The 21,115-nt window shown below is 35.5% G+C and overlaps 3 protein-coding genes across 3 annotated transcripts; 1 reads left to right on the forward strand and 2 right to left on the reverse strand.

Annotated features, from left to right (window-relative positions):
• Positions 1–1,614: 1,614 nt before the first annotated feature.
• Positions 1,615–9,495, reverse strand: bicdl2l (bicaudal-D-related protein 2-like). The gene is made up of 6 exons (XM_073824891.1): positions 8,973–9,495; positions 4,288–4,410; positions 3,997–4,155; positions 3,657–3,727; positions 3,409–3,529; positions 1,615–2,097 (listed from the first exon to the last, which is right to left on the reverse strand). The coding sequence occupies exons 1-6, from the start codon at positions 9,360–9,362 to the stop codon at positions 1,789–1,791; spliced, it is 1,173 nt and encodes a 390-aa protein (XP_073680992.1). The 5' UTR covers positions 9,363–9,495; the 3' UTR covers positions 1,615–1,788.
• Positions 9,496–10,391: 896 nt separating this feature from the next.
• On the forward strand, positions 10,392–16,749 carry phkg1b (phosphorylase kinase, gamma 1b (muscle)). The gene is made up of 10 exons (XM_073824890.1): positions 10,392–10,564; positions 10,728–10,846; positions 10,986–11,164; positions 12,254–12,308; positions 12,850–12,915; positions 13,880–14,043; positions 14,142–14,232; positions 15,893–16,046; positions 16,147–16,272; positions 16,361–16,749. Exons 2-10 carry the CDS (start codon positions 10,764–10,766, stop codon positions 16,625–16,627), a joined length of 1,185 nt encoding a protein of 394 aa, XP_073680991.1. The 5' UTR covers positions 10,392–10,564; positions 10,728–10,763; the 3' UTR covers positions 16,628–16,749.
• A 141-nt stretch (positions 16,750–16,890) lies between these two features.
• sumf2 (sulfatase modifying factor 2) lies at positions 16,891–21,037 on the reverse strand. The gene is made up of 9 exons (XM_073824892.1): positions 20,403–21,037; positions 19,657–19,801; positions 19,456–19,570; positions 19,222–19,266; positions 18,259–18,409; positions 18,074–18,129; positions 17,914–17,998; positions 17,311–17,452; positions 16,891–17,128 (listed from the first exon to the last, which is right to left on the reverse strand). Exons 1-9 carry the CDS (start codon positions 20,461–20,463, stop codon positions 17,038–17,040), a joined length of 891 nt encoding a protein of 296 aa, XP_073680993.1. The 5' UTR covers positions 20,464–21,037; the 3' UTR covers positions 16,891–17,037.
• Between the last annotated feature and the right edge of the window lie 78 nt (positions 21,038–21,115).

Consider the following 21,115-nt stretch of genomic DNA (forward strand, 5'->3'; position numbering starts at 1 on the left):
TTAGAAAATTCCAGTAACATTACTAGAATGTTCATTTAAAGTTATTTGCTCTTTAACAATGTTCTCAAATAGGGCTGTCAAATTATTAATTGTGATTAATCGCATGCAAAATAAAAGTTTGCGATTAATTGCGATTAATCTTTTGACAGCCGTATTCTCAAAAAGACAGTGCAAAAATGTCTTTAATGGAGTGTGTGTGAAGCATTTTAGTAACTACTTGTTTTGGAATTTTCAGAGAAATTTCAAAAGTAAAGTTTCAAAAATGATAAAACCGAATGTTTGCTTAACCAAGAAAAAAGCGTAACATTTTTAAACTGGACGTTTAGAACATTTTGAACATTTTTTTAAACTTAGTGTTAGCATTAGCAGAACATTCTTAGAAAATGTTTTTGTTAGCTGGGTACTTTATTCTGCTAGATACAAACAGTGACTTGGGTCTTTATTGATCCTGTAAAAACATTTTTTGAGATTTTGCCTGAACTTTAGCAATTCAATGGACTGTTTCATAAAGCTAGATTAACTCGAAAATGAATTTACAGAGAATACAGTGTATTTTCATTATTAATCCCGAATTCATCCTTATGAAACAGCCCTTTGATTTGAAGAATGTATATGTATGCAATACTAAAGAGATCAATCAGTTGAGAACTTAATGCACAGACATATATGATGTTTTTTAACAATATACTATCTGCTTAGTGTATTCAAAAAGTACTGAAATTAATAAAGAGATTTTGGATTTGTTATCTTGGCACTCACAGTACTTGATATATTTTCATTGTACGTAATGTATACTTAAACTAAATTACAGATTCAGACTATTCTTGTGGCTTCATGCAGTATTGTTTGTTTGTTTGTTTGTTTGAAAGTGGAGAAAACTAAATGTATTGTTAGTATTTGATACATAGTGATACTGGTTCTTGGGTTTTATTGATCTAATGTCATGAAAGAGTGTGTGGTCATTCAGGCAGTAACAGTATGACCGTCTGTGTTGAGCAGTTTGTATGGGTGTATTACCTTTGCATGCTAGAGTGTATCTGTGTGCAGATTTGTTACTACTCAATAAATGTACAAGTCTTAAACCTGTTCATGTGATTGATTTACACTGCCCTACAGATATATTTGCCACATATACAATGCTGTAATTCCACTGCTTTGTTCCTATCAGGAGCAGAAGTCATCGTGAGTAAACATTTGTTCTTACCTCATGTTAAATCTTGCTAAAAATTATAAAAAATACAGCATTTTTAAAAAAAATTTTAAATGGATAGTTCACCCAAAAATGAAAATTCTGTCATTAATTACTCACCCTTGTGTCGTTCCAAACCTGTAAGATATTTGTGATGATATACAAGAGCTTTCTGGCCCTGCATAGACAGCAATGCAACTAAAAACCTTTTTTATTGTAATATTTCAATATTAGTGTTTTTACTGTATATTTAAAAAAATCTTACCGACCCCAATCTTTTGAGAAGTAGTGCAAAAGACCCTTGAGCGTATTAAAACCCAATGAGGATTAACAATTATTGAAGTAAAAAAAAAAACAACTATGTTCCTGAAAAAGTTATTCCAAAGAGCCTTTATAAATCAGTCTTGAAATGTATATTGTTTCACTGTCACCTTTATTCCCTTCTCTTAATATATTACTAGGAAGTCCATGACTGCGGATCAACAGTCTAAAGTGAAAAGCACATTTATAACATAGTTCAAACGTGTCAAAACAATATTCATAGTATTATTTACATCCTTCAGATTGAACAAACAATGAGATCATCTGCAACAGCTTCATCAGTCCAAAGAAACTGTTTGAAAATTGTCCTCTTTGATCCTTTGTGGCTGAGACTCGACAGGTCCTTGTGTGCTGATTCTTCCGCGTCTGAACTTGTCTGTCCATCTCTGTGTTCCTGTAGATGATGAAGTCTGGGGGATCGGGACAGGGACAGGGACAGGGACGTGCGTCATGGAGGAGTAATCGGGTTTGGGAGGAAGGGGCTTATTCGAGCGCCGCAGAACACCGAACCCTCTAGACTTCTTTTGAGCCTGTTCTTCCTGCTGCTGTCTGAGGAGCTGGTGATGAAGAATGGTCTGTACGTCATCCTGTAAGAGACATGATAGAGTTCACAAACTGCACAACTGCTTTTAAGAACATTCAACAAAACCAACAACCAAATCACATGCATGAGTGTTTTTAAGGGTTTGCAGAAAAACCAGACAGGGTCCAGATGGCAACAAAGAGTTTAGATCCAACAGTCCTGCAGAGATGCAACCCTAGCAGATGTTCTTCCAACTGCTTACCTTTCCGTCTTGACGACATCAAATAATATTAATCACATACAGTATTAAAGAGACAGTTCACCCAAAAATGAAAATTACCCCATGATTTACTCACCCTCAAACCATCCTAGGTGTATATGACTTTCTTCTTTCGGACAAATACAATTTGACTTATATTAAAAAATGTCCTGGCTCTTCCCAGCTTTATAATGGCAGTGAATGGGTGTTGAGATTTTGAAATCCAATAAAGTGCATCTATCCATCAGAAAAAGTACTCCACACGGCTCCACAGGGTTAATAAAAACCTCCTTAAGCGAATCAATGCGTTAGTGTACGTAAAATATACATATTTAAAACTTTATAAACCATAATCTCTAGCTTCCGCTAGGCAAACGTGGTAAAGAACATGGAAGTGATGAAAACGGAAGTGCAAAACGAGGATTTGTAAAGAAAAATGTTGGAGGATTTTGATATAAGCCAAAAGTAGACTGGTTTTCCGTTGATGTAAACTAAACTTGGTTCTTGTGAGACTAGAATATTCTCACCAGAGCTTACACTATGCCTACATCATTCGCTGGGACGCAACTGTTTCATGTATGGCTGTACGCTTCAGAAGGCCTTTATTAACTCTTCCGGAGCCAGGTGGAGCACTTTTCATGATAGATAGACACACTTTATTGGACTTTACAATCTCAATAACTATTCACTGCCATTATAAGGACTTATTTTAATATAACTCCAGTTGTATTCGTCGGAAAGAAGAAAGTCATACACAGGATGGCTTGAAGGTGAGTACATCATGGGGTAATTTTCATTTTTGGGTGTACTGTCCCTTTAAATTAAATTAATATTAAAATGTGTGCTTTCTAGAATTTGTTACAGCTTTTTTACTCAATCCAGACTCCAAAAATTCATCTAGTCTGTCAAGGTAAACATGTCTGTTCGATTGTCACCGTTTTGAAATTAACAAAACCAGATTTGAAAAAAAAAAAACAGAAAAAAAATCTGATAATATTTTATAAATTAATGTTAATATTTTATTAACCTTTTTCTTTCCTTTTTATTTTAGACAAATATTCAAAAGAAAACTTTTAGCATTTTTTTTTTGATAATTAAATACACAGTTAAACCTACTTTCCAGGCCTCCAGCTCTATAGACAGTTCTAGTCGACTCTGAACAGCTTCCAGAAGTTGGTTGTTTAGCGTCATCAGTTCGTTCTTGCTTCTCAGTAGCTCAGTCTCCATTGCTTGTTTCCTACATTTTAAAAAAATCCATTCACCGATTCATCACCAAAAACCAAAACTTTATCAGATAGCAGTACTTCCATACACACTTATTTCCTAACACAGACTAATTAGTGTTAAAATTCAACTAAACTCACTTTGCAATGGCTTCGTCTCTATCCCTTAGGGCTTGCTGTAAAATGGCAGCTTCTTCCCCAGACTTCTTTCCCTGTAAATAGTAGCAGATTGGTTTTAACGGGCACTTATTATGCTTTTTTATTATACCTTTCCTTTAATGTGTAATAAAGTTACAAAGTCCACGTGAAAATGAAACTTGTAAATGAGTATAATATGGGCGCTTAAAAAATTTCTGCAATTGTTCAAACAATAATAGCAGCATGCAATGGTTACGCAAGACCTCATAATAGAACAGAGGGATGTGCATATTTAAAAAGGAGGCGTGTCCTGTATGAGCTGATGGGCGTGGCTAAAGCTCACCTGAGAGGTGTTGTTAACGGCAAGTCTCCGTGACACTTTCTGCAGTTGAAGCAGTGCCTTGTCTAAAGGGTTGGTTTGGGATGGCTGATCGACTTCTGCTGACTCTAAGTCTGTCAGAGGGAGTAACAGCTTTACAACGGACTGAACTTCCTCTGCCACCTAGAAACACCACAAAAACATTGACACAAGATGCAATTAGGACAGGCCCTGATTGCATACATTAAATCACAATCCAGTCTGTTATGAACTGTTATCACTTATAAGAGGTGGCATGAGTAAGTTGAGACTTACCCGCTGTCTGTTTTCACTCCAGCGGGGTCCGCTGTCATTCTGCTGTTGCAGTCTATCCACCTGAGCCTTGAGCCTCAGACTGCGCTGCCGAGATAATTCCACTTCCCTTTTCACATGCTTCAGCTGCCACCATAGAGAGAGTGTTGAGTGAGCACAACATACATGCTTCTATTGACATACTGTAGGATTCAGATAGATACACTTGTGGTGCATGTGTATGATATCAGATTGACATATCTGTAAACATAAACACAGAATGTCTTGTGCTTTTTACAAGCTTGCTATTCTGTTTTTTTAAAAACTGGGACAGGTGGAATCCAGCCATTCTGGCGAAACTAACAGGAAACATTTCAAACCAAATCTCGGATGACCTTTACTTCCTAGTGTGAGGTGATTTGGTTACTTAAATCTGCTGAAAAATGTTAAGACTAAATGTTTCACATATCTGAGTATGGTGTGCCGAAAATGTCTGGGATGTTTTAGTTTTAGTCAAACATTCAGTCTTAGGAAAACATTATAAATTGAGCATAAAACCTACATTCCATTGAAAGTTTGTCACATGGACTTGACATGGATTTGCACATAAATAAATAAAAGATAAAAACGTTCACATTCATTATTAGCTTTGAAGAGAAAGCTTTAAAAAGAATTTGGCTGAATGGAGAAAAAGGAGATATTTGTTAAACAATGACTGGCCATCTGGTCCTTTCATTGATTTGCTCCTTTTGTTGTTTGTTTCGTTTTTCTCAAAATAGCTTTTATGATCACTTTAAACTGTTAACAACTGTTTAAACTCTGCCCTGGCAGAAATGTGTCACTTTGTGTGACATTCAAATAAAACAAGTATTTATAATAGTGCTGTCAAATGATTAATTGCGATAAATCGCATCCAAAATAGTTTTTATTTACATAATATATGTGTATATTTATATACTGTATATATTTATTACGTATATATAAATACACACACATGCATGGATATATTTGAGAAAAATATGTTGTGTTTATATATTAAATATATTTATATTAGTGCTGCTGAGTAATGATTAATCGTGATTAATCGCATCCAAAATAAGTTTTTATTTACATACTATATATGTGTGTGTACTGTGTATATTTATTATGTATTTATATATCAACACACACACATGCATAGGTATATTTGAGAAAATATGGTTATATATTAAATATATTTATATTAGTGCTGGGCAACGATTAATTGCAATTAATCACATCCAAAAAAAAAAATTTGTGTACATAATATATGTGTGTGTACTGTGTATATTTATGTATACAAATATATAAATATAAATACTAGGGGTGGGCATAGATTAATTTTTTTAATCTAGATTAATCTAGATTAAATCTTGGAATTAATCTAGATTAATCTAGATTAAAATGGCTAATTTGAATTCTGCTGAAGGCATTCAGAATATGTGTGCTACCCAAATAATGACTTAAAGTCTTTGAGAATGGATCATAAAGCTCATAAAGCTGTTCTATGATAATTTGTTGATGAAAATAAATTATGTTCAATTAGATGTACTTGTGTTTACTAACTAACTAACAATTAAATTATTTTTTCTACCTATTAGATTGTGTTTTTTTTTAACGTCAACACCTACCCAGCCCATTACATGTTACACCGTACTTTTATTTTGACAGGTTGCCGTGAAGTTTCTGTGTCATACAGTATGATATGATGCTAGTTTTCTCAAATGAAACGTTAAAAGTGACACTCACAGCAGTTTGGGAGATTGAGTTTATCTGTTCATGTGAGATGAAAATGCCAAAAATTACCGGGAGCGTCACGTGTGTTTCAGTATGCGTGTAGTAAAAGCTCGTCTCCGCAATGCATACGGAACATATCGGATTCATATTAAAACGGTCTTTTTGCATTTCAGTTTTCACATACACTAGTCCATATCGCGATTTGAATTAAGTGACTGACCAACATTTGATTTATGAATCCAAAAAACGACGAATTTACGTGGCATTTCGCTATAGTAGATTCGGTTTTTATGAATGGAGGACTACGCGATCCCGTCTGTGTTTTGGCGGAGGAGACTTAGGGTGCTTTCACACCTGCCTTATTTAGTTCGGTTGAATCGCACTAGAGTTCGTTTTCCCTGTTGGTGCGGTTCGTTTGGGCAGGTGTGAATATAGCAATCGCACTCGAGTGCGCACCAAAAGCGGACCAAAGAAGCGTACCGAGACCTGCCTGAAGAGGTGGTCTCGGTACGCTTTCAAACGAACACTGGAGCGGTTCGTTTATGGTGAGAACATAAACCGAACTTGAACAGACCCAACCGCAAAAAGTACTGCACCTTTTTGGACTAATCCAGCTGCCGTAGTCTGCTGCGCTGTTCATTATGGGATGAGGACAAGTATTTGTTGACAGTTAGCGCTTTAGCAACATAGCCCCTTGACAGCTCGCGGACAAACTTGGAGTTGTGAGGAGGTGCGGACCCTCTAAATTTGGTCTGATGATCATATAGGTCCCAACTTTCAAAAACTCACAAGAACATCACAATCTTTCTCATTGTTTAAGGTGCCGTTCACATGTCGCGCCTAAAAACGCGTGGAAAGCTATGACCTGCGCTCTCCATAAATACGCTAAAGTTTCAGCAAAGGATAAATGGATTTTCAGCATTAAAAATCGCTTGCAGTAGCTCTGCTATTATATTTATTAAAAAATGTTTATTCCTGTATAAGCTGTTCCTCCAACTTGCCAGTGCTTTCAATGTTATTAAGGGAAAGGATGAAGCTGATTGGTTGGTTCATGTCACATGACCTGCGGTGTGCTTGCAGCCATAGATATGTATATCTATGCTTGCAGCATCCTGAAAAGTTGAGATGTTTTTACCTCGATGCGGCGCGTTCGCGAATTGAAAAAACGTGCCTAACAGTTTAGAAAATACGTTCAATACACTGATCTATATAATTCTCTATTATAGATCAGTGGTTCAATGACACGATCTGGCCAACGAGTGATGTGGATGTTGTCACATGACTGCATTTTGGTTCGTTTCAACTTGTTCGGACCAGAGCAATCAGTGTGGTGTGAAAAGGACCCAAAACGGCAGAAAAATGCTACAATGTATCATTTGTTGCCCTTGGTCCGGACCAAATGAACCGAACCACAGATGTGAAAGCACCCTTAAACGCGCGAACATATTCTATAGTCTTCGGTATACATCCGCGTTAAACTATCAAGGTGAAAGTCATCATATCTTGCGTAGTTTAGACCCAGCTCCCAACCCAAATTTGAGAATAGATTAACGGCGATATTTTTTTTATCGCGCGATAAGAGTTTCACGTTAACGCAGCACGTTAACGCCGATAACGGCCCACCACTAATAAATACACACACACACATGCATGGTTATATATTTTAGAAAAATATGTTAATATAATAAATATATTTATATTAGTGCTGGGCAATGATTAATCATGATTAATCGCATCCAAAATAAAAGTTTGTATTTACATAATGTGTGTACGGTGTATAATATTTATTAATCATGTATATATAAATACAAACACATGCATGGATATATTTAAAACATATATAATTTTAACATATTAAATATATTTATATATAATATAAATTATATGAATATAAATATATACATGTACATGTAAATTTTTTTCAAAATATATGCTGTATGTGTGTGCCTTTTAAATATAAAAAATAAATAAAAACAGTACACACACACATATATTTGTATATATATATATATATATAATATTAAATATATGAGTAAAAAATATATACATGTACATATTTTCAAAATATATACTGTATGTTAGTGTATTTATATGTATACATAATAAATACACACAGTACACACACATATATTATGTACACAAAAACTTTTATTTTGGATGCGATTAATCATGATAAAACATTTCCCAGCACTAATTTATATGCAATATTGATTATATTAATAAAAATGTATACATGTAATATTTTCAAATTATAACATGTATGTGCATGTATTTATATATACATAATAATATACACACACATATATTATATAAACAAAAACTTTTATTTTGAATGCGATTAATCGCAATTAATCGTTTGACAGCACTAATTTGAAATGATTGACATGAATATAGTGACAGCTAGTTTGGAGACAGTGATTATTTGTCATGAAACAATATGAAATACAGGCTATGTAAGTTATAAATAAACAGAAAACGGGTTATTATTTCTTACAAAATCTGGATGAGGGATAGTTGTAAACTAGGCATTCTGTTAACTAGTCACTTTAAAATAAAGACAAATATTTTATAATATTTTTTAAGTTTTATTTAAAACTTTTTACGCATTTCTTATAGTGTTTGAGTGAGGAATAATGCAAAACTAGCCCAATTCTGTCAAATGTAACATGTTAAAACACTTCAAAATGAATAACAAAATAAAGAAAGAGATAGAATGAAATGAAACCAATTAAAAACAGAAACTAAGTCAGAATTTTGAAACGCTTTAAATTAGCAACAAACAACAACAATAATAAAATGAAAGCTAAATGTTTTTTCTTTAAAGTAGTCTAATCATAGAGACAGAAAGGTGCGACTAATTGAATAATAGTCATTACAAGTAACTTCCCCTTTGTTTATTATGAGTTCACTGATTTGAATCACTGCATTCGTATTTCATAGTAAGGATGACTCACCGTGGCGGACACCGGACTGGACACTCGTCTGCGAAGTGGGCTTCCACTCCGGAGCAGATCCGGTAGCGCTTCATCTAAGTATGACCGAGCGGGCTTCGGGGGCCCGTTTGGCTCAGATTGTTCAACCACGGTCATAAACCGCGAGTTATCCGTTTGACCGGTCACAACTGTACGGCTACTGTTGTCATCCACTGCCAGCTGCTCCTGTAACTCATCCAGTGTGCACAGCGGCGAGCTGTTAGAATCTCGGTCAGTGTCATGACTTGAAACTGAATCCTCATCGTCAGTTAATCGTCTGTGGACCTCCTCAGTGGCCAGTGGTGATTCCAGGAGGTCCCTGAAAGTGTGTAGTTTCACTGGTGAATCTCTCCTGTGCGTCTCCATTGTCATCTAAGAGCGGCCAGAGCTGAAATGCATGTTCTTATCAAGACTGAAACTCAGTTGAGAGAATGTCTTCAAACCAGTTCTTCCAGTTTTTTTGACGCTCAGAATGTCATGTGCGTCAACAGCCCTGACAGGGTTTGACATCACAAGAGGGTTTTACCTGTGGGACTGAGGCTTTTGTACCTCAATGTACGTAATTAGCATAAACATTGACGAGATGGTCGTGCGTGTTCAGGCACGTCTGTGAAGTAAGAACGCCCTTTGATTATGTTAGGCTTTGAACACAACACTTAGGCTGTAATTAAGTCTCCCTAAGAGGAAAGTGGAAGCTTGAGAATGAAATTACTTGCATATTATAAAGGCTAAATAAAATGTTGTTAATATTATCAGATGTCTAAAGTAAACACTTGGGTACAAGCTGTTCCGTTTGGCATTATCCTCACTACTCAAATAACAGCTGGTATATTTATAGATGGTAGTAATGGAAGCTCCGACTCAGTTCTGAGAATTCTTTCGAATCGTTTGTCAAAGAACCGTAAACAATTCAGTGATTATTTTATGTCAAATGCCTAGTAAGTGTTGTTTAGCATTATTTTATTAAGGTGTTTATTATAATTTAACATGTCCGACTTGTTTATTACAGTCGTTCATTACATTTGAACGTAACTTCCACGAATATGAACCATATGATTTTACTACAATTAAAACAAAAACATTTCTATAGATAAACAATGGTAACCACAATTAACCATAGTTTAACCAAATTATAGTACGCCAAAAAATGGTTACCACACTTTTACTACAATAAAACCAATTTTTGTATGGGACTTGTATCTACTCTGAACAATGTTTTTTAATTAATAAAATTAATTTTAAAAACCCAAACATTTGTTTACTACAGACGAATCCGTTCTGAGCTGGTTAGTCTAATTGACGAACGAAATGTTCAGACTGAGAATCGGTTCGAGCGATTCAATGATTCGACTCATAAGAACGATTCATTCACGAAACTGGCATAATTTATTTATAGCAAACGCTTCTGGACTGAAAACTGCTGCACTGTAAAGGTTATAATAAAGAAAGGAAAAACAATTCACTTCTCAGGCGTTTTGTTCTTGAGGTGTTGTAACTAAGCGACGCCTGTTATGGATGAACAAAAGTATGAATTATGAGCTTCTATAAATACTAAAGGACGAGCAGCTATAAAGGTGAGTGAACCCAGCTAGTTCAAAAGTAGACTGCTGTTTGCGAATTATTACATAACAAAAACAAAATGATTACACATTGTCATGAAATACTGGTGCAGACAATTTGACTTATGACAAAGTAAAATATGCTATAGGACCTGTGTGTTCTTGTGTATGTGCTAAGGACAAAAAATACAGCACTGGATATCTGGATATCAGAATGACAAAAGAGGAGGAAAACCCTGAGTGGGTTGGTGGTCAAGAATTTTATGACAGATATGAACCAAAGGAGATATTAGGACGGTAAGTGCAAGTCTTGATGAGGTTTGCATCTGATAAAAGTAAATGTGTAAGAGTTTAGTCAGACTATTAATAAAGACAAAATTCTAACATCAAAATTACATTGTAAGTCCTGAATTTGTATGAATGTTTATTTTTCCAGAGGTGTGAGCAGTGTAGTTCGCCGATGTGTGGACAAACGGACTGCCCGAGAATATGCAGTAAAGATCATAGACATTACACCATCAGACAAAATGACACCTCAGGAGATACAGGAAATCCAGCAGGCCACTGTAAAAGAGATTGACATTCTTCGAAAAGTGTCTGGACAAAAAAACATAAGTATGACTGTCCACTAGTAATATGTGGAACATATACCACAAGATATACAGTTGAAGTCAAAAGTTTACATACACCTTGCAGAATCTGCAATTTTTTTATTGTTTTACCAAAATAAGAGGGATCAAACAAAATGCATGCTATTTTTTATTTAGTACTGACCTGAATGAGATATTTCAGATAAAAGATCTTTACAGTCCACACAAGAAAATAATAGTTTGAAAGTACATACAATTGATTCTTAACACTTTGTTACCTGAATGATCCACAGCTTTTTTTATTGATAGTTGTTTGGGAATTCTTTGTTTGTCCCGAACAGTTAAACTGCCTGCTGTTCTTCAGAAAAGTCCTTCAGGTCCCACAGATTCTCTGGTTTTTCAGAATTTTGTGTATTTGAACCCTTTCCAACAATGACTGTATGATTTTGAGATTTATCTTTTCACACTAAGGACAACTGAGGGACTCATATGCAACTATTACAGAAGTTTCAAACGCTCACTGATGCTTCAGAAGGAAAAACAATGCATTAAGAGCCGGGGTCCCTCAGTTGTCCTCAGTGTGAAAAGATAAATCTCAAAATCATGAAGTCATTGTTGGAAAGGGTTCAAATACACAAAAAACACTGAAAAACCAAAGAATTTGTGGGACCTGACAGATTTCTCTGAAGAACAGTGGGCAGCTTAACAGTTCAGGACAAACAAGGACAAACTCTCAAACAACTATCACTAAAAAAAAAAAGAAAAGCTGTGGATTATTTGGGTAACCACACATTATTAAGATCAAGTGTATGTAAACTTCTGAACAGGTCATTTTTATAAATTCAACTATTATTTCCTCTTGTGGACTATATGTAGGCTAAACATCTTTTATGTGAAATCAGTACTAAATAAAAAATAACATGCATTTTGTATAATCCCTCTTATTTTGGTAAAATAATGAACATTTTGCAGATTCTGCAAGGTGTGTGTAAACTTTTGACTTCAACTGTACCTTTTAAGAAATTAAATTTCTTTTTGAATTACAAAAATAAAAATGATACATTCATAGTGTTTCTGCAACAACAATAAATAAGATGTCTTTTCCCCCTCATAGTTCAACTGAAGGATTGCTTTGAATCAAAGGCTTTCTTCTTTTTGGTATTTGATCTGTAAGTACGGCTTCCTGTCCTTTCATGGCATAGAGTCTTCATGTCTATCCTTCACTCTTGCTAGTGGTCACATTTAGCAAACTTTTAGCAAACATGCTTAAAACTCTTTAATTGTGGCTGCAACTTTTGCACAGGCAAACCACTCAAACTTGGCACAGAACAGGTATCCTCAATTTCCCTGGTAGCCAATTTTCACAGCTAACTGCTTGCTTTTCTATTCAGATTTCTAGATGTTCCCTGTGGAGATTATCGGTTGGTTCACACTCCACAGCATACAGATAAGACACTGGCTATTCTAAGAGCCCACAAGAGGGTCTTTGCCAAGATGCCAAGTTTCTGCCAGAGCCAGACTCTAAATACAAACATATGCACAAAATCCCTCCAAATTCCTTCCTTTGACACTTATATTTTGAACAGATGCAGTTACAATTTCTGCAGTTACAAACTTTCTGTCTGTAATGTGCCAATTTTACATCTTTCCTTAGTTTCCGTAGTTTGTATTAAAGTTTATTAGTTTGTTTAAAGAATGATCTTTTTACAGGATGAAGAGAGGAGAACTCTTTGATTACCTCACAGAAAAAGTCACCCTAAGTGAGAAAGAGACAAGGTAATAAGTCTGATATGCATTTGCAATGCTCCTGTTTGTATTTAAACTGTGTAAAACAAATCCTGTGCTAAATGTTGCCAACAACAACAGGGGCATTTTCAATGTTAATGGGTTTAGAGTTAGGTCACGGCACACTGGCATGATCGTAATGTAAATGTAGTGCTCTGATTACTTGAATATGCTACAATAGTAGCATATATGAATATGCTATAATAGTAGCATATATGAATATGCTACTATTTAAAGGGAACCCCATGTAGCAAGACTTGTATGGCTTAATGTAACGTAAATGACCTCTCTTACTGAAATATGTAGTAGAAAACCCTTGAAAGCTTGATGTTATTTTTTTAAATCCACATCGTTTTATATATATTTTGGACTATGTGGGGCGCAATTTTTTCGATGACGTGAAATGGTTGCACTCGGTGAGCTACTACCTGTTTCTATTTTTACCACAACGCAGGCTTTTGTTCGTAATTTTCCATCGAAGGGCAACAAGACAAGCAATGGAAGTCTTTACTGCTTTCCTAGCACTAAGAAGAGGAGAAAAGAATGTGAAAATGCCTGTGGACGAATAAAGCTTCCTCAAGACCTGCATATTTGTTCTCTCCGCTTTAGCCCTTATTCCTTTGAGGCTTTTAGTAGACTACAGCTATTGAAAGAGCTTACATGTGGCAGAGACAAGAAATGCTAGATGCCATCCTGGCAGGATGTAAACATGCCGACAATGTCTATTTTTTAGTAAAACGTAAATTTTTCATGGGTTTTCTACCACATATTTAGCCATACAAGCTTTAATACCTGGGGTTTCCTATTAAAGTTAAACATGTTTCTTTTCAAAAAACCCTAAACATTTGGTAGTGCACATTATTTTCCGTTGTTTTTAGCATATATACCCATAGAATCTCATATTCAAAGTTAATCAGTGAAACATCTTGATTATTGGCATTCCTATTTTTGATAGGAAGATTATGCAAGCTCTTCTGGAGGTGGTTGAGTATCTTCACACCCACAATATTGTCCATCGTGACCTGAAACCAGAGAACATTCTGTTAGATGATGATGTGAATATCAAACTCACTGACTTTGGCTTCTCGATCCAGATTGAGCCAGGACAAAGACTGAATGGTGAGTTCTTATGAGCACCTTTAAATATAAGCTTTAGGAAGGAATGCTTAGTTAGATGAACTTTAGTTTAGATGAACCTGCCTCTGTTTCACCCCTAGAGGTTTGCGGGACACCAGGTTACTTGGCTCCAGAAATCATTGAGTGCTCGATGGATCCCAACCATGCTGGCTATGGGCCTGCTGTTGACCTGTAAGTGCATAAATCAAAGGGGTCCTATTATGCTTTTTCACTTTTTGAACTATAGCCAGTGTGTGGTGTGTATGTTTGGGCATAAAAAACATCTACAAAGTTACAAATCTCAAAGTCCACTCCAAATTTGCTCAACTTTAGCCATGTATTATGGACAGCCGCTTTTGGGATGTTTCAGCGAGCCGCAGGTCGACTCGTTTAAACGCGAGCTTTAACTAAAGGGTCCGCGAACTGCTCCGGTAGCCGTGCTGAAGCCGTGCCGTTCACGTGTGTTGTAAAAAGGGTCCAAACACACGCAGATCCGCGGCTGATGTAAACACCAACGTAGACTAGTGTTCATCCGTGGACGCGTCCCTTGGTTGTCCTGAACAGTTAAACTGCCCACTGTTCTTCAGAAAAAAATCCTTCAGGTACAACAAATTCTTTGGTCTTTCAGCATTTTTGTGTATTTGAACCCTTTCAAACAATGACCATGATTTTGAGATCCATCTTTTCACACTGAGGACAACTGAGCAACTATTACAGAAGGTTCAAATGCTCATTGATGCTTTAGAAGGAAACAATGCATTAAGAGCTAGGGGGCGAAAACTTTTGAAAATGTGTACATTTTTCTTATTTTGCCTAAATATTATATTTTTTCATTTATTACTGTCCTTAAAAAGCTACACAAGATACTTGCATGTTTCCCAGAAGACAAATCTTAAAATTCAAAAGGTTTTTACCCCCTGGCTCTCAATGCATTGTTTTTCCTTTTAAAACATCAGTGAGCATTTGAACCTTCTGTAATAGTTGCATATGAGTCCCTCAGTTGTCCTCAGTGTGAAAAGAGGACAACTGAGTTGAGACTTGAATAAATTAAATTATTATTTTCACTTGTGGACTATATGTAAACGTCGTTAATGTATAATATCTTATTCAGGTCAGTACTACATAAAAAATAATGATCCCTCTTATTTTGGTAAAATAATTGCAAATTCTGCAAGGTCTATGGAAACTTTTGACCTCAACTGTATTTATAATGTACAGTAGTATTTATTGATATTTTAAAATGCTTTTTAAAGGATTAGTTCACTCAAACATTTTAATTTGCTAAAAGTTTAATCACCCTCAGGCCATCCAAGATGTAGATGAATTTGTTCATCTGAACAGATTTGAAGAAATTTAGCATAACATCATATGCTCACCAATGGATCCTCTGCAGTGAATGGGTGCCGTCAAAATGAAAGTTCAAAAAGCTGATAAAAACATCACAATAATCTACAAGTAATCCAAACAACTCCAGTCCATCAATTAACAGTGTGTGAATGTTTGTAAAGAAACAAATATATCATTAAGACATTTTACATTTAAACTGACGCTTAGGGCCAAAATACGAGTCCATAATAATGCTTTCTCCAGTGAAAAAGTCCATTCCCTCTTGTCTTCTCACATCAGAATCCACTAGCTTGTTTCTTTAGAGCTGTTTTTAACTATATCTGTTTCTGTAACTGAGGAAAAAAATAGTACAATAACAGTCAAATAAACCAACCAAATAAATAAATACATGAACTTCCTGGTAGTGACAGTGAACCAGAATAATATGACATGATTACAGCAAACTAGCATATTTAGTTCACTAATGTGTTGTTACATAACCTTCTTTCTGTCTGCTGTTGTGCAGGTGGAGCGCAGGCGTGATCTTTTACACTCTTTTGGCTGGATCTCCACCTTTCTGGCACAGGAAACAAATGTTGATGCTTCGCACGATTCTTGCAGGAAACTATGAATTCAGCTCTCCGGAGTGGGATGACCGCTCAGACACTGTCAAAGACTTGGTGCGTGTTGGTTGTGGTCCTGTTTGTCTTGTTGACAACCAGCTTCAAAAGCAGTATGAAAAAATGCCTTTTCAAAGTCACCTTGTTTTCTTCCCAGTAGATTTCCAGGTTATTAGTTGTGGATCCGAGAAGTCGTTACACAGCCACAGAAGCCCTCAATCACCCGTTCTTCCAGCAATATGTGGTCGCAGAAGTACGTCATTTCAGCCCTTACAGAAAATTCAAGGTAAAGAGCAAATATTCTACATGACTTATCTAAGAAAGCATAGATGTTGAGGTTTTGAGTTTCACCATACACCACTGTTATCCTGCAGGTTATTTGTATGACCATACTCGCCGCCATGCGTATCTACTGCAACTATCGTCGTGCCAAACCGGTCACCAAGGAGGTGATCCGCAGCGACCCGTATGCCATCAAACCTCTACGCAAGATGATCGACGCATGTGCCTTTAAGATCTACGGCCACTGGGTGAAGAAAGGGCAGACTCAGAACAGAGCAGCTTTATTTGAAAACACTCCAAAAGTCATTCTTCTCTCTATTGCAGCTGAGGAGATGGATGGATCACCTAGGACTTGGTGAGGGTTCATCATCTCCGAATAATCCCAGATACCACAATTTACCTCAAAAACATGTTAAAAATGGTCCAAAAATACACCTCAGCATATTTCCTTCTTATATACAAAATGAGAAGAGTAATAAATATGCTAAAAATGTACAATTGAGACCTGAACTATTTAATATGTGTGGTGTTATTTAATACAATTACATTTTATTCTATTTTGAATGTTATGTTATTTCATATAATTTATATCTAAATGATTTTAATAACCATGAACAGAAGATTAAGATGTTAAGATTTTAATTTCACAGTATTTTGTCTAAAAAAAAGCAGATATAACACTGAATTCCAAAAGTTTGTGTCTCCACAGGAGAAATACAGTATCAATCCCATAATGCACCACTGGCATCAGCTCTTAAACATTTGGCTCTTAAAGCTCAGTTCTTTTCTGTTTGGCATTTGAGCTCATAGCACAGCGGAAGCCCAGGTTATCAGAGGCTGAATCTGGTGTGTTTCCCATCCTGCATGTAAGAACATGAAAAAAACAAGTTTTATGTATCATATTCTCATAAACTGCTCATAAACAGCTTAAGCAATTGTTGATGGGAACTGTTACAAGAAGCAATTGTATAATGAATAATAAAAGCCTAATAATAATTGACTTTGATTAATATTGAATGTAGCAGGATGGAGCATGACTGACCTAGTGGTGACACGAGCTCTGTGATTGGCTGAGCCATCGGCTGTGTCGATCCAGGATGCTCCGCGCAGGACATACATTGTCTGAGCACCAGGAAATTGAGAGGAGGTCCACTCCCAGACATTACCCAGCATGTCATATAGTCCTGGAACAAGGTGGGATATTATTCTCTAAATTCAGAGCAATAGTAAGAGAGTTACATTACTGTTCAAATTACTTTTATTTTATTTTTTCAAATAAATGCTGTTCCTTTAAACTTTCTGAAATTAATAAATCCTGAAAAAATGTATCACAATTTCCACAAAAAATATTAAGCAACTGTTTCTTGAGCAACAAAATCATGCAACACTGAAGAATGAAGTAATGATGCTGAAAATTTAGCTTTGCATCGCTATTATTTTAATTTTAAAATTACTATTGTACTGTACTTTTGATAAGTATAAGAAATTAAAAAACACTGTACAAATCGTACCAACCCCAAACTTTTAAATGCAGATTTCCTAGGAAGCTTTATCTCTGTATGAATTATGAATATGTTGCTGATAAAACAATGTTGTGACACAGCGTCAGTGCAGTGTGCAAAACCTTACTGTAGTTACTACATACCATAGTTATTCTGTGGAGGATAGGCAGTGACAGGAGCTACACCATGATAACCATCTTCTGCGGTGTCGCCATCTGGAAATGGGCCCTTTGTACAAAGAGTTTGCAATTCACCAACAGCTAAAGAACTTTAAAACCGCCTTAAAAAAAAAAATCAACTGACCTGCCACAGGTTAGTCCGGTTCAGCAAGAACTTGTTGCCCCATGGGTAGGTCCTGCCTGTAATACAAAACGTGCTGGCTATGTTGGCTACATAAAATGAAGTAAAACAGATGGACAATAGTGCATAACAAGAATAAGACAGCTAGTTTTTAGGGTCTGGGAGGCATAAGGCTTTTTTTGGCTTGCCTTCTAAACCTCCACGTGCAGCCATTTCCCACTCTTCCTCAGTTGGCAGCCTTTTCTTCTTCCACTGACAGTAGGTTTGGGCATCATTCCAGCTGACCTGCACCACGGGGGATTCCAGTCTGTCCTTGATACCACTGCCTGGTCCTGCTGGCTGCACATATTAAAACCAGAGACCCCACGCATTCATACAGTAAGAATAAATACATACTTTAAATTATTTATTTAATAAACAACTATTTAAAAATATATAAAGCTCACCAAGCCTATATTTATTTGATCCAAAGTACAAAAATATATTTTTACTATTTAAAATAACTGCTTTTTATTTGAATACATTTTAAAATGTAATTTATTCCTGTGATCAAAGCTAAATTTTCAGCGTCATTACTCCTGTATTCAGTGTCACATGATCCTTCAGACATACTTCAACATTTGTTATAATTATTTTTAACAATATTTAAAACATGATTCCATAATGAACAGTTGAAGATAAAGACATTTGTAATGTTACAAAAGACTTCTTTTTCAGATAAATGCTGTTCTTCTGAACATTTTATTTATCAAAGAAACCTGAAAAAATTCCACTAAGCTGTTTTCAACATAACAATAATAATAATGTGTTTTGAGCAGCAAATCAAAATATTAGAATGATTTCTGGCTGAGTAATGATGTTAAAAATTCAGCTTTGAAATCACAGGAATAAATTACATTTTAAAATATATTCAAATAGAAAGCAGTTCTTTTAAATAGTAAAAATATTTAAAAATTTGACTATTTTTGTTGAACTTTGGATCAAATAAATGCAGGCTCGATGAGCAGCAGAGACTTAAACTTAAAAATCTTACTGTTGAAAGACTTTTGACTGGTAGTGTATATAAACCACTAATTAAAGTCATTTATACACTTCTAGAATTATTCATAATGCATTTTGAAAGTCTGCACATAAAGTGTTAACTACGTCACCTGTCTCCAGAACACTTTCTCGACTGGTAACCACCATGGAGCCGACTAGGAAAGAAAAAATGGGTCATTTTCAAGAGAACAAAGTGGTTAAGGAGAAAATCTATAAAAGACCATTATTAGACAAATGTAAATTACTTTTAAACACTACAAAAACCAGACACAAGAAATAGACATTCAATTTAGGCCAGTTGATCACTAGATTTTTTTTTTTATGCACCTGCTTTGGATTCTTACCTCAATTTTCTGAGTGACCTTACTTTTCAGTTCATCTGAGACAAAATCCTGGAACACAAAACTCCAACCGAATGTTTCAGCTTCTGTTTTATATTTCTGCTGTCTGACAAATTCCCTGGAATGAACAGAAGCAGTTGTATCAGGCCAGTAAGAAGATACACAAGCAGTAGGTTTTGAGCCAATATCTACAATGAAAAGTACCTAAAGTCAGAGTTTGTGACAGGAAACGTGTCTATCTTAAATGGTTGGAGAGTCACAGCTCGTGTTGGCGATTCCCCATCTCTCCCATCAGCAGCACTGGTTCCCATCATCATTTTTCCACCAGGAATAGACACCATCTCATCAGCTGTCAAAACAAATTGTTGTTCATCATAAACAAAATATCTGCTTACAGCAAATAGTTGCTTCGGGGGCTTACAAACATTTGCACACAGTTTTTACTAAAATATCACATTTGGATTTCTTCAACCTTTGTTCCAAGAGTTCCATTTTTTTTAACTGCTCCAACAGATTTGAATGATTTTCTTTCAAAACGTATCGGAAACTTTATACTAAGCCTATGTTTTTATTTATTTCAGCTACCAAATGCCTTTAATGTAGGCTTTCCCTTGAGTTTCTTCAAAAGTTTGTATTTGTTTACCAGATACAACAAGAGTGTTGGTAAAGAACTAGAGATGAAATATGACACAGATGTGTGAAGAAAATAAAAAGAAACCAAGGTAAGTACTTCTTGTGAAGAGAATGTTTTATTGAGCACCATTTTTGTTGATATAAAATACATAAAACGCCAAATGGTTATTTATATTTTGACATTGATATGACAGTTGTGGTAATGTCAATTTAAAAAAAAAATTTAACGTACCAGGAACACCTTTAAGCTACGACACATTGGCGGAAATGTTAATGTTATGTTTTTAAAGAATACAGATTTTTTTGGGAATTCCTACCTGCTGCACAAGACATGATGCACAATAATACGAGGTATACGGTTTCCCAAGAGATCATCATGATAAATATAAAGAGACGTGGTGTCAAGGGTATGATTTATCAAACTATAAACACAATAAGCAGATTTAAGCGTTATTTAAAAACATGAAAACCCTCGACAATAACACTGTAAAGTTCAGTCATTCAATGTCCCTCTATGCGTCGACGAAGACCGCTGAAAAGTGTTTATCGCCATCTATTGGTTTGGAGAGACGATTTAAAGGAATAGTTCACCCAAAAAAAAAAATTCAGTCACCATTTACTCACTCTCAAGTTGTTTCAAACCTGTATGAATTTCTTTTTTAAGTCACCATTGACTTGTAGAAAGAAGTAGACTATCCCTGCTGAAAAAAAAAATGGTTTTACTAGTTATAATGGGACTTGATTTTATAATGGACCCTGTGGGTTTCTACTGGTAATTGGTCGTCTTCCATTGGTGACTTGTTAAAATCACTGAATCCTAATGGAATGTGTCTCAAAACACACACAAAAGCATTTTTAAATGGTTTTAATGGTTAAAAGTTGATGGTTTGTAATGTCTGTAATGGTATTTGTAGTGAAAACCATTAGAATTTCTGTGAGGGTTTCTATTGTCTTTCTTTGTGTTCTAAAGAAAGACATTCATAGGTTGGAACAACTTGAAGCTGAGTTAAAGATGACAGAATTTAAATTT

This window comes from Garra rufa, chromosome 19 (assembly GCF_049309525.1).
Source record: "Garra rufa chromosome 19, GarRuf1.0, whole genome shotgun sequence".
Classification (NCBI taxonomy): domain Eukaryota; kingdom Metazoa; phylum Chordata; class Actinopteri; order Cypriniformes; family Cyprinidae; genus Garra; species Garra rufa.

Excerpts from the sequence above, each read along its gene's own strand:
- sumf2 (XM_073824892.1), bottom strand. The coding sequence starts at position 20,463 with ATGATGATCTCTTGGGAAACCGTATACCTCGTATTATTGTGCATCATG. Across the intron at positions 19,267-19,455 it reads AGGTCACTCAGAAAATTGAG|TCGGCTCCATGGTGGTTACC; the intron begins GTAAGAATCCAA and ends TTTCTTTCCTAG. Across the intron at positions 17,453-17,913 it reads TCCTCCACAGAATAACTATG|GACTATATGACATGCTGGGT; the intron begins GTATGTAGTAAC and ends ACCTTGTTCCAG.
- phkg1b (XM_073824890.1), top strand. The coding sequence starts at position 10,764 with ATGACAAAAGAGGAGGAAAACCCTGAGTGGGTTGGTGGTCAAGAATTT. Across the intron at positions 11,165-12,253 it reads GTCTGGACAAAAAAACATAA|TTCAACTGAAGGATTGCTTT; the intron begins GTATGACTGTCC and ends TCCCCCTCATAG. Across the intron at positions 14,233-15,892 it reads TATGGGCCTGCTGTTGACCT|GTGGAGCGCAGGCGTGATCT; the intron begins GTAAGTGCATAA and ends GCTGTTGTGCAG.
- bicdl2l (XM_073824891.1), bottom strand. The coding sequence starts at position 9,362 with ATGACAATGGAGACGCACAGGAGAGATTCACCAGTGAAACTACACACT. Across the intron at positions 4,411-8,972 it reads CCAGTCCGGTGTCCGCCACG|CTGAAGCATGTGAAAAGGGA; the intron begins GTGAGTCATCCT and ends CTATGGTGGCAG. Across the intron at positions 3,530-3,656 it reads AGAGACGAAGCCATTGCAAA|GAAACAAGCAATGGAGACTG; the intron begins GTGAGTTTAGTT and ends TTTAAAATGTAG.